This window comes from Cheilinus undulatus, linkage group 4, assembly GCF_018320785.1.
Source record: "Cheilinus undulatus linkage group 4, ASM1832078v1, whole genome shotgun sequence".
In the NCBI taxonomy this organism is placed as follows: Eukaryota; Metazoa; Chordata; class Actinopteri; order Labriformes; family Labridae; genus Cheilinus; species Cheilinus undulatus.
Genome location: NC_054868.1, coordinates 47,771,948 through 47,783,950, shown reverse-complemented (window position 1 = coordinate 47,783,950; position 12,003 = coordinate 47,771,948). Strand labels below are relative to the sequence as shown.

Here is a 12,003-nt window from a genome sequence, read left to right as displayed (position 1 = left end):
TATCTCTAAATATATACAAAATATAAATTCAAATAATGCAACTTAAAAATTCAGACCCAAGGCAAAACCTTCTTCAGTACTTTCACTTTATTTTTCAGTATACTGTGTCCCATACTGTTAGACAGAGGCAGCGCTGGGTGAAATTAACCACTTACATCACACACATTCGCCTCAAGAGGATGCTTCCTATAATCACAACAATCACCTAGCCTTCAAGAGTCATACAAACCAGGTAGCCTGATTCATGATTTGGTTATTTAAAAACTGCTACACAAAACAGAGATACACAAACTATTCACCACTAAGGCAAAATGGTTTAGGCAAATAAACTGATGGATATCATGATCCCACTGCTGCATTAATGACTAAATCTGGCATTTCAGTCCCTAAAATTCCAACAATGAATTCTGGTTTCTCCTGATTGATACACTGCTCACTGGGCATGGATCATGAAGCGAGATCAGAGAGTAAGCCTGGTCTGATGAGCTGGAGTTAAGAGTTTTTGATGTCACAAAGCTGGATCTCTTTTAACATGGATTGATTACATGACTCACATGACATAAACAGGATGACATTGCACAAAGGAAGGTTCTGGATTTAGTTTGTGTGGATCTAAAGACGTTCCTCTGGTGTCTTTAAAGATACATGTGCGTACTGTCTGTTACAGACAGAGTGCAGAGGAGAGAGACAGTAATGTCTCCTAGTCCCTTAAAACTTCCCTTTACCTGCTGACTGATGACAGCCTCACAGCCCTGATAAAACTGGCACCTAGAAAATGACCTAAATATGAAAAACAAAAGGGGGAAAGAAACACAGAGCAGAATCACTGCATTATCTTCTTCTGGTTTATTCTTAATTAATCTGAGGAAATACTTGATTTTAGGAGAGTCCTATACATTATTTTAGAAAATCCTATTTATTTGGCCTTTTTTTACGATAAATAATTCACATTTGGTATGTGTTTACTGTTTACTGAACCTTTCTTATCTGCAAGTTTGACATTTAAAAATACTAGGTTAAATTCAGCAGTTTTGGGTGTCAAAGAGATCCTTTTTTGTTGCTGTGGTATCAAAATAGGTATTGATATTGTTCATTTTTTGCTAGTATCACATAAAAAAATCCAAGTTCTGGTACTGTGAAAACTCTAATTCTTACCAAACGATTGTTAAACTATTTAACAAGTGTTGTAATTTTAGTTCATATATGAAAATCTAATTTTGACAACCTCAAAGCAGATAGAGATGTTCTTTGGCGCCCCTGCCTTGAGGGGTCACAGACCCCAGGTGGGGACCAAATGATCCAGATCACTTAAAAGAGCAATGAGTCCCATCACTTGAATCATATGATGTGCTATGCGCTCTCTCTTATGTGAGCACAAACACAGAAAGCATGAGTAAACAGGTCATAACCAGCTTTGTGACACCTGTTTTTCTCTGACTGCAGCATGGCTTTGGGTATGTTGAGCTCGCTTCGTGATACGCCCCTCCTCACCCTGACAACCTCGATAGAAAAACCTATTCAGTTTCTACAAACATGATTAGTCTGAATGAGAAATACTGCATGAAAACTTGAAATTACAGGCCTTGAATGAGTCACTTTTTCTATCATAAATATTTATGTGAGTGGTACAACTAATGTAGTTAAGAGTTATAAATGAGAGTAATTATGACATCTAAAATTTATCATCTAAACAGTTTCCAAGACTTTACAAAAGTTATCTTCCTTGTTTTGGTTATTTTGACCGAGACTGTGTTATTTGTTGCTGAATCCCAACCTTAATTGTGTCTATATATTTACTTTAATGCAACCTTCTGGGAGTTTTCGCTGTCATTGTCCAACCACCATGTTAAAGTTCATCTGGTCTCTTCACAGAGGTAGTCCCTTACTTTTCCTTCTTACAGCTCATGTTTTACAACCTCTCATCTTGTATTGAAATACTACTACTGGTACATATCTTCACGGTTTATATAAAAACATTATAGGTCATTTTTGTCATTTATACACATATTAATAGGAGAGTTATCATCGCTCTGTGATAAGTCATCATTCCTCACACTGAGTGCAGATTCCACAGTGTGAATCAGCTCGTGTTTCCGTTTGTGGAGCCGCAGGCTTTGCGAGCGGCTGAATCCTCTCCCACAGATGTCACAGCCATACGGTCTCTCTCCCGTGTGAAGCCTGAAGTGGTTTTTGAGGCTTGAAGCTCGAGTGAAGCTCTTTTCACACTCAGGACAGTCAAACTTTTCCCCAAAATGGATTTTCTCATGTTCCCTCAAACGTCCTGACTGGTTGAAACTCCTGTCACACACGGAACAGTGGTACGGCCTCTCTCCCGTGTGAGTGAGCCGATGTCGGTTCATAGCCCCTGAATGGGCAAAGCTTTTCCCGCAATCAGGGCAGGAGAACGGTTTCTCTCCCGTGTGGACTTTTTGATGACCTTTTAGCTGACCTTTCTGGGTGAACTGTTTCCCACAAGTAGTGCATCTGTAAGGTTTCTCTCCTGAGTGAATTCTCATGTGGATCTGAAGAGCAGACATTTTGTGACAGTCTCTTCCACAGAGCCCACAGAGGTATGAGGTCTTCTTCACTTTGCTCTTTAGCTTTTCCTGCACCGGTAAGGCTGGGTGAGCAGGAGGAATTTCTTTTTTACTGTCAGGGATGCGATCAGGAACCTTCTTAGACACTGTGAAAACATAAATGACAAGGATAAACAATTTAAGCATAATAAAAGGTCATATTTGCCTTTATGCTGTTTTAATCATGGCTCACTGTAGACTCTTTCAATGGTCTGATCCCAATCTCAGCCCTAAAGCACTGAACACCCATGGCCTTTAATGGTGCCAGCTGTGCAGAGTCTGAGTAAGCCACGAGGGCTTGAAACTGTATAAAAAGTGAGTATAGGACATAACATGTTGCCTTGACACAAGATTCACAATTAAATAATGGTTGGCAGCATCTTGCTTTGGGTTTTCTTCAGCTGGAACTGGGATTTTGGCACGAAACCTTCAGTATCTGCTAGAAAGCTGAAGACAGAGAGGATATTCCCCTTTCAGCGTGATAATGACCAAAAGCATACATCCAAATCAACAAAATAATGGCATCAGCAGGGAAAAACAAAAGTTTTGGGTTGGCCCAGCCAGGGCTAAGACCTGAATCCTGCTGAAGGGAGGACCTGAAGGTGGCCAAGCACAGGAAGTGCCCTCCAAGGTTATAATAGTTTGGGATTTTTTTACTAGTTTTTATTTTGTTTTTACTTTTTGTTTTCAATTTCCATTTAGTTTTTATTGCTGGTTTGTTAGTTTAGTTTTTATTTTTGAAAATACTTCAATTTAGCTTGGTTTGTATTCATTTTGGTGTTATTTTTTCAGTTATATGAGATACTTGTTAGAGGCAAGACCCAAAGATATACAACTAATGGGTCAGCGGAGGAATTCTACAAAATATGGAGGTCATTCCTGGACTACTATGATAATGTATACACTAAAAGAAATATAATTTAGTGCCTTGTACTGCCTCCTAGGGAAGTTTTATGTAATTATTGCCTTATATAATGCTCTGTTTTTTTATACCATTTTATTGTAATTATTTTCATTTTTTTTCTTTTTTAAAATGTATTTATTTCATCCTTTTGTCAGCCAGTCTTCAGAGAGGGGTTGGTTGCAATATCTTCTGATGTTATGGGGGATCTGTTCTGTTCATTTTCTTAATGTTTTCAGAAACCAATGAAAACAACTGAATAATAATAATAATAGAGGCAAGACCCAAAAGGGCAAGAAAAAGTAAACATAATAGAATTTTAAAAATACATTCACTTAGACAGCTCTTCACTCCACATTTTATTTATTCAATTTTAATGTTGAAAATAATTCAATACCTTAAATGAAGTTTGTGTAAAGTCTTCTTAATCAAATCAGGCCATTTTACACTCGCTAAACTTGGGTAATTTTCATATGTTTTGTTTTTATTTCAGTTTCAGTTATCTGAAATGACTTTTACAATTTACTTTTAGTCATTTCCTTAGTTTTAGTGAGCAATGATAACCCCGATGCACTCCAAATTGAAAAGATATGAAGCCCTTCTGCAAGGAAGAGATGGAGAATTTTGCAAATTCAAGTGAGGGTATGCTTTTACTCCCAGATTCCACATACTCTGCCGTTGCTTTTTGGCTGCACAACATTGGAAAAAAAAACCTCAAGGTATATAAACAGCAATTTATAAATCCAGTACTATGTCCAAAAACAGAGTAAATTATTAGTTATATGTGACTGCTGTAGGATATTAAGGAGTCGACAAAAATCTCCAAAAACCTTCTAAAACTGCCAAAGAGAAAACACTGCTTTACAACAAACAGATGTCATTTATAGAAGAAACTTGCTTTAAGTGGGAGAAGTGTAAAAAAAAAAAAAAAAGGAGCTACAATTGGTTATATTGTTTTAACCACACAATGTAGGAAAACAGAAAAGAACCTGATTTGATCCTGGCATACAAAAGATTCAGATCACGGTAAGTTAGCGGTAAAGAAAGTGCCAAAAGTCAATATTTGAACACTTTGTCAGCTAATTCCCTTACTGTTTATAGGTTCCTCTTCCTCCTCCTTCACTGTAATCCTGATGTCTGTGTTGCTTTGTAGCTGCTGCTCTTCATTTTTCTGCTGTGTGATGCACTCTTTACTAACAGGCACTGGGTCAGGAGGGTCTCCTGCTGAGGGAAACACATGAGTAAGCTGATAAAAGCTCAAGTCATTATCAAATACAGTTTATATACAGTATAATCAGAATAGGTTGAGTGTCATACCGCACAAAGGCTCCTCTTCTTCCTCCTCTTTCACTATTACATTCATATGTGGACTGGAGGTGGCATCCTCTGATTGGTCTTCTGGTTCGTTAAGATCATTGTCACACTGAGCTGCTGTGTCACAGTCAAGACTGTCTGAGGGATGAGGCTCAACCACATAGGGTAAACTCTGACTATCAGACACCTTAAAAACAAAGAAAGGAGAAGAACAAATTGATGAAGGTGGTAAGACATTAAAATAACTGGATTTCCTGCAAGGCCTCCACACTCTCTGATTGTAAAAGGAACATTGGTAAATCTTTCTTTGCATGGTCATACTGCCCTCTTACTTATGTTCTGCACTGTCTCCTTAAATGGTTAGTAGCTGTAGCTTTTGTTCTCATGAAGGCATCATGTGTTAAATTCTTAAGTAAAAAAGCTTTTATGTTTTTGCTCCACCATCATGGTCTGAGCTACAGGGGCACCTTAAACTCCAGAATTGTGTTAGACTTTAAAACCAGAATTGAGGTTCATTTGACCAGTGTCTACATACATGTAAAGTTGACCATTGTTCATTACGGTCTGTTGTTTGTTATATGTGTGAAACTTTTTATACTGCTTTCTTGGCCAGGACCTGCATGCATGCAGTCCAGACAAGAAATGGGAGGTATTATGGTAATACCATGTCAGAGTATTTAAAACAGCTATGGTATATCTTTAATTACCGTCATGAAGGCGGTGTATTGATTTATAAGACATGCCTGGAGAATGTGTCTGTTTTTAGCAACAGGACCACTGTCTGTGTGTTAAGATGTTACAAAAGGGATGACGGAACTCATGTTAATGATGTCAGGCTAACCGTCAAACAATGAGACGGATATCTATGTATTTGTGCACTATAACATGTCACCGTTCTGTTCGTTCAATATAAGCACTATGGTCTTCTTTAAAGCAGTCAAACCCTTTAACATGCACCCCTGTTTGCAATGTGATCCACGGCAATGTGAGTTAAAAACATTTTAAATTTCTTTCTGGGGGTAAATCAGTGATGAGAAATGATCTAAGGTCTAGTGTTAATAACAATAGATGCTGCAGTATTAACATTAGGCACAATTAAGACCATCAAACATTTCTATAAATATTCTAATGCATATTAAATATCTTATTAAAAGGGATATGTATTTGAAGTTAAGTGGTATTTGTTGGTTATTCTGGATGCTGAGGTACTCTGTGACTTGTTATAAGCTTCCCCAATAGTAAACTCACCACTGAACCAAGTTCGCCATTGAAGCGAAACATAAATATAAATAATATTTATGGTCTAGCTTTAGAAAACATAGGATACATTAAATAATAGTTTTAGATAATCATCATAGTACCTCTTAATGATGGGGAAACTAGAGCACATATGCACTTTTACACAGAGAAAGTAAAAGAGGAAAAAAGACCAACTTTAATTTGATCCTCTGTCCTGATGTAACTCAGTTTACCTGTGAAGTGTGAAAACAAAGCTTCAACTATAAATCACTTACAGCACCCCATAATTAACGTCCTTATTTAATGATCTATTAGGGTTTGTATTTTTAGATTCTAAGCATTAAGTAAAAGGATTCAATGAAAAGCCCACAGAGGAGCGTGCACGCAGGCTTGATACTTGGTTCAACCTGCTTCTACCTGTTGAATGTGGTTTTTTAACACCCTGTGGTAATAATGTATACCGCAAGAAAAATTTTCAAAGGTTTAACAGTATTAAATCATGAACTCCACCCAGTCCTAGTCCAGACCTCTCCCATTGAAAATCTGTGGTGAATTATAAGGCACAAAAACCAGTCTTGAAACCCTGCTCTGTTTATCAACTTAAGATGTACATCAAGTAAGAATGGAAAGTTCCACTTTCAGTACTTCAACATTTAGTGTCTTCAGTATCCAGATGCTTACAGAGTGTGGCTAGAAGAAAGTGATGTAGCACAGTGACATGTTCCTGTCCCAATTTTTTGGAACGTATTACATGTATCACATTTAAATATATCAATGTCTTTCTTCTGTGCTGTATTCAATTGAATACATTTTGAAAAAGATTTGCAAATCTCTGCATTTTCTAATTCACATATTACACAATGTCCCAACTATTTTAGAATTGGGTTTCAGTTGCTTTTATTAAATTGATTTGACATGACAGATGAACACCAGCGACTAATATCTTGCTGATGGCCCATGTAAATGCTGATATTGATGTAAAACCAGTGCATCCCTATATATTTATATTTTTTTCACATTTAAAACATCAAAAGAAAATAAACCGTGCTTTATAATATCGACATGCTGTTACTACCTCAGAGCTGGTCTGATTGACATGGTCCTGGTTGGATGATTCCCCGGCCTCAGCTTGAACTTGGTCAATAACAGCCCCTGTATCGGCTCCAATCTTGTTCTGTGTACACGATCTTTTGTGGTTTCTAAGAGTTCCAGCTAGAGAGAAGTGCCTCCCACAGTCTGCACAGGTGTACGGCTTCTCTCCTGTGTGAATCCTGGTGTGCCTTCGAAGCTCTCCTGGAGCCACAAAAGACTTATCACATTGTGTGCAGCTGTATGGTTTTTCTCCTGTGTGAGTCCGCATGTGTGTTGTCAGGGTCCACTGCTGAGCAAAAGTTTTCCCACAGTCGGAGCAGTGATACGGCGTGATGCCGGTGTGGAGGCGTTCATGTCTCACAAGTGTTCCTGACAACGCAAACCTTTTGTCACAGAAAGAGCACTGATATGGCCTCTCTCCAGTGTGAGTCCTCTGATGATCTCTCAGCTCTGCGGCTGAGTTGCAGCTCTTCTCACAATCCGAACATGGAAACTTCTTCCTCACAAACCCCGCTACAATCTCACAGTGCATCGCCTCCAAGTGAGTTTTCAGATGCCAGTGTCGAGAGAAGCTCTTCAGACAGATGGAGCAGTGATACGGACGCTCGCCTGTGTGCGTCCGCCGGTGCAGCCTTAGTTCCCCCTGACTGGCAAACCTTTTCTCACAGAAAGTACATGGGAAAGGCTTCTCTCCAGTGTGGACCCTTTCGTGTATCATGAGCAGCCCTTTCTCAGGAAATCTCTTCTCACACATGGAGCACGGAAAAGGTCTCTCTCCTGAGTGAGTGCGTAGGTGGCGCTGTAGTTTAGAGGCGTAAGGGAAGTCTTTTCCACACACTGTGCAGCTGTGAAGAGAGGGGGGCTTTTCAATCTCACTTTGGACGAATGCCTTTGCGGGAGCCTCTGCAGGTAGCACACCTGGGATAGCTCTATCTCCTGTGTGAACACAAAGACGACAAGGTGTTTAAATTAGAAAGAGAACCAAGGGTTAAACAAAGATTTTTAACACAGGCAGCAGAACTAAGACACATATCAGAGTCAATATAATGATGTTAGTCTGATGATACTTTTCTGCCATGAAGCATTCAGCCTGGAAACTTGAGTCTGTTTAGTCACTGCTAGACAGGTATGAACCATAACCTGTACTGAAAGAGGGACCAAACAACAGCTGATCAAAGTGAAGCCTTATGAAGAGCTCCCCCTACAGTCTGGTAGCATAGTAAGTCATAAACGCTGCCTCTTCCATGTAAAATTACCCACCGTAGAGGGTTCTTTAGAGATGGAGCATCCACATTTATTTACAGTCAATGGTATGAAACTGAAGACATGAAAAACTTTAAAAACAAAGGGTTCTCTCAGCAGATAGCCTCCACCGAGTTTGAAACATTTTGTGTATTCTATGCCAATTATTTACTTACTAAGATCTGAGAAATCCACTTCCTCTCCATCAGAGTTGATCAGGCCTCCAATTTCTTGCTGATCATCCTCAGCAATGATCACAGCTGGGCCAAAGTCCTCAGGATTTTCAGAGCCCATCTCTTAAATATGCAACCTTGTGGAGACAAAATTATCAAGAGTAAACATACAGGTTTTTATATATAACAACATTTAGCAATGGAATAAAAATCTACACATAACAAAATATGGCTAATATCTGATATGCTTACAGTAATGAAAAAGGATCAATGGAAGCTATCCAATCTTTTACTGACAGAGTACAGTATGACACACTGTATTTGCTGCTGCCGTTACCTCAACTAGAGAGAATCAAAACAATCAAATTGTTCTGGGCTCATAACTATGAAAAGTCAAGGGGTTTGATTTATAGAGGAAGAAAATTTATTTGTAGGGTGGTGCAATTACTGATGAATGTATTGTTATGCAATCAATGCGTCTCTATAGGATGTTATACCTCCGCTGCTGTTGAACACAGATGTAAGACTTCTTACTTTAAAAATGCTACTTACAAGTTTTCAAGAATACCTTTCAATATGGTACAATTACATTATTCTATCCCAAATTTCTTACTTGAGGTTCTTCTGGTGAGGATATGACGTTTATTGGAGTGATCTAAAATACATGAGATGGACTGGTCTGGTGGTTAAGGTTGATATATGGGACAGGGATGAAACATTTAAGGAATTTTAATACCTTAACTCAATTCCAAATTACACTGGGTTATCAAATTCAACCAGGATGGGTTTTATCTCATATGAGTGAGTTCATTTACAGAGATGTAATGCAGAGATTTTTTGTTTATGGAGTCTTAACATCCAGCATAAATCTAATTGGGAGGTGGTGTACTTTAAGTTTGAAGGTGTTTTCAACACAACAGGACCTCCACCCTGGAAGCCATCGTTTGTCCTGCTCAAGGACACTCCAGCAGGGTGAATGCTTTGTTGTGACAGGGGGGCTGGACCCGGCTGGGCCTGGTGGACATGAAGAATGAGCTATTCACATTCAGCATGATGTAAATAAAGCTTTATTTGCTTTGTTTTGAGTGTCGATTAAAGCACCCCGGCTTACCTCTTATCGGGCATCTGAGCTGAGTAGCCAGGTTAGCTCAGTAGCATTAGCTTGGTCTCATGTTTGCAACATTAACTGGGATGTTAATTTCAACTCTGATTTAAGCAAAACAGTAGTCTTGTCGACTAACCTGTTGGTATCTAAAGTATCCTGCAAAAGCCATGACAAATGGACAACCATAACCGCGCAATATAAACAACAGTTTGTATCCTCTGAGTGAGATGTGTCGGTCGAGAGGCGGAGGAGGTGACCAGCGCTTTGGGCTTTGGTCAGCGGCCACCTCTGCCTTTAAGGAAACTGTTATTAGCCAGCTAGCCTCTGACATGGCGTTCACTAGCTTTTCTCATCTTAGCATTCCGCTAACAATAAAGAGTCCCACACAGCCTCTAGTCATGCACAACAAATAAAACCCCTTACAGACATGAGCCAGACGTGATAATAATGCATTACCTCTGCAACGGAGTACTCTTCTGATGCTAACTCAGCTAGCTAACGTTTAACAACAGACAATAGACATTTTGACCAACCTCTGGATAGATTTTTTTCCCTCAGGATAAAAAGTAGTCCCTCCACTGATGTTTATTGGAAAGACTTGTCAAAATTTCTATTTGTCTCTCATTTTCGTGTTCATGGTGTTAAAACAACGGGTCAAATTAATGCCAACTAACTAATGACTTCAGGTAAATCAGCGTTTGGTGCTGATGATAATCGCTTGAGCTGTGGTTGTCAGGAGCGACGGCACTTCCGGTTAGCCTTTCAAAATAATTACAAAAGCCTTACTTTCCTACAGTTCTCTCATTCTTATCACCTATTAGAAATACACGCATCCCATAAAACTTCAAATAAAAGGCCATCCCAATTCAAGGTTCTGCCCCATTTACTAGCTTGGTGTTGCTTTATGTTTTAACACGCATAGGCGTATGACAGTTAGGCGCCCCCATGTATTTGGGTCATTGACTTCTTTCATATCACGTTTGCGCCACCTGAAAGTTTCTACTAATTTTAAATTGAATAGGTACATACTTTGTTGTACCAACTTATAATCAATCAATTTTAAAATATAAACGTGATACCTCCTTTGTACTGGTTGCACCACCTCACATTTGCAGCTAATTACAAATTAAACAAGTAAATACACTAATAGGATTTATAGCAAAGTGGCTGTATGGATGGAAGCTTTTCATCCTTTCATCATGTGTTTTGAACTGACCTGAGGCATCCATAAAGCCCAGATCAGTGGAGGGATACAGTGATGTTTGTCCTTCTGGAGCTTTGTCCCAACAGAACTTTTTTGTAGCCTTCCCTAGATCAGCGCCTTGCAACAATCCTGTTTCTGAGCTCCTTGACCTCATGGCTTGCTTTTTGCTCTGATGTGCATTGTCAGCTGTGAGACCTTGTATATTGAGGTGTGTGCCTCTCCAGATCTTGTCAAATCAGTTTGATTTAGCACAGGTGGACTCCAACCAAGGTGAAGAAACATCTCAGCAAATGGGGACTCCAACCAAGATGAAGAAACATCTCAGCAAATGGGGAGCCAAAATGGGAGGCACTTAAACTAAATTTTAGGTGTTTAAAACAGGCTCTGAACATTAATGTCAGTGTGAAATGTTTGCTATTTATTCTAAACAAATTTGCAAAAATGTCTGTAATGCTGTTTTTACTTTGCCATAATGGAGTACTGCATGTAGCTAGAAATGTTTTTTTTGGAACTGTATTACAGGGTTGCTACATAAAACTGAAAATAGTAAAAGGGTCTGAATATTTTCTAAATGCACTGCATTACCAAAGTGGCCCTGACAGCCTTACATCTTCCAGTACACAAGTAAAAGTTTGGACACCCTGCCTCACAGAAAGAAGGTTCCTGGTTCAAATCTTGGTCTAACAGGGCCTTTCTGAGTGGAGTTTAAATATTCTCCCAATGGGTTCTCTACAGGACTCCTGCTTCCTCCCACAGTCCAAAGACAAGCTTGTTTGGAAAATTGGTGACTCTAAATTGTTTTGAGTGAACGCCTAGTTGTTTGTCTCTACATGTCAGCCCTGTGATTGACTTGCAACCAGTCCAGGGTGTATCCCACCTCTCACCCCCAGTGACAGCTGGGATTGGCTCCAGCCCACTGCAACCCTGTTAAGAGATGTAGATAAGAGACGGATGGATGATCTGACAGTTCAAAGCACTTTTACACTGCAGGTCACACTTCATTGTTGGTGATGATGATAACACAATCCAGACTGCATTCACACACTAATGGCAAGGGCTGCTATCTCAAGTGTGCATCAGTCTAATCAAATCCCATTTATACACATCACTGAGACATGGGGTCAAGTCTCTTGCCAAAGGAAACTTTGACATGAGAC

At 39.3% G+C, this 12,003-nt stretch overlaps 1 protein-coding gene across 2 annotated transcripts; it reads right to left on the bottom strand.

The window, feature by feature from the left end:
* Positions 1 to 112: 112 nt before the first annotated feature.
* On the bottom strand, positions 113 to 10,352 carry LOC121508136 (zinc finger protein 835-like). Of its 2 annotated transcripts, none has more exons than XM_041784716.1 (6): positions 10,176 to 10,352; positions 8,541 to 8,674; positions 7,106 to 8,058; positions 4,795 to 4,978; positions 4,570 to 4,701; positions 113 to 2,683 (listed from the first exon to the last, which is right to left on the bottom strand). In XM_041784716.1, the coding sequence occupies exons 2-6, from the start codon at positions 8,656 to 8,658 to the stop codon at positions 1,977 to 1,979; spliced, it is 2,094 nt and encodes a 697-aa protein (XP_041640650.1). In that variant the 5' UTR covers positions 8,659 to 8,674; positions 10,176 to 10,352; the 3' UTR covers positions 113 to 1,976. The 2 variants fall into 2 exon arrangements, with proteins under 2 accessions (XP_041640650.1, XP_041640651.1); XM_041784717.1 differs by having other exon boundaries at positions 4,570 to 4,698.
* Positions 10,353 to 12,003: the final 1,651 nt, after the last annotated feature.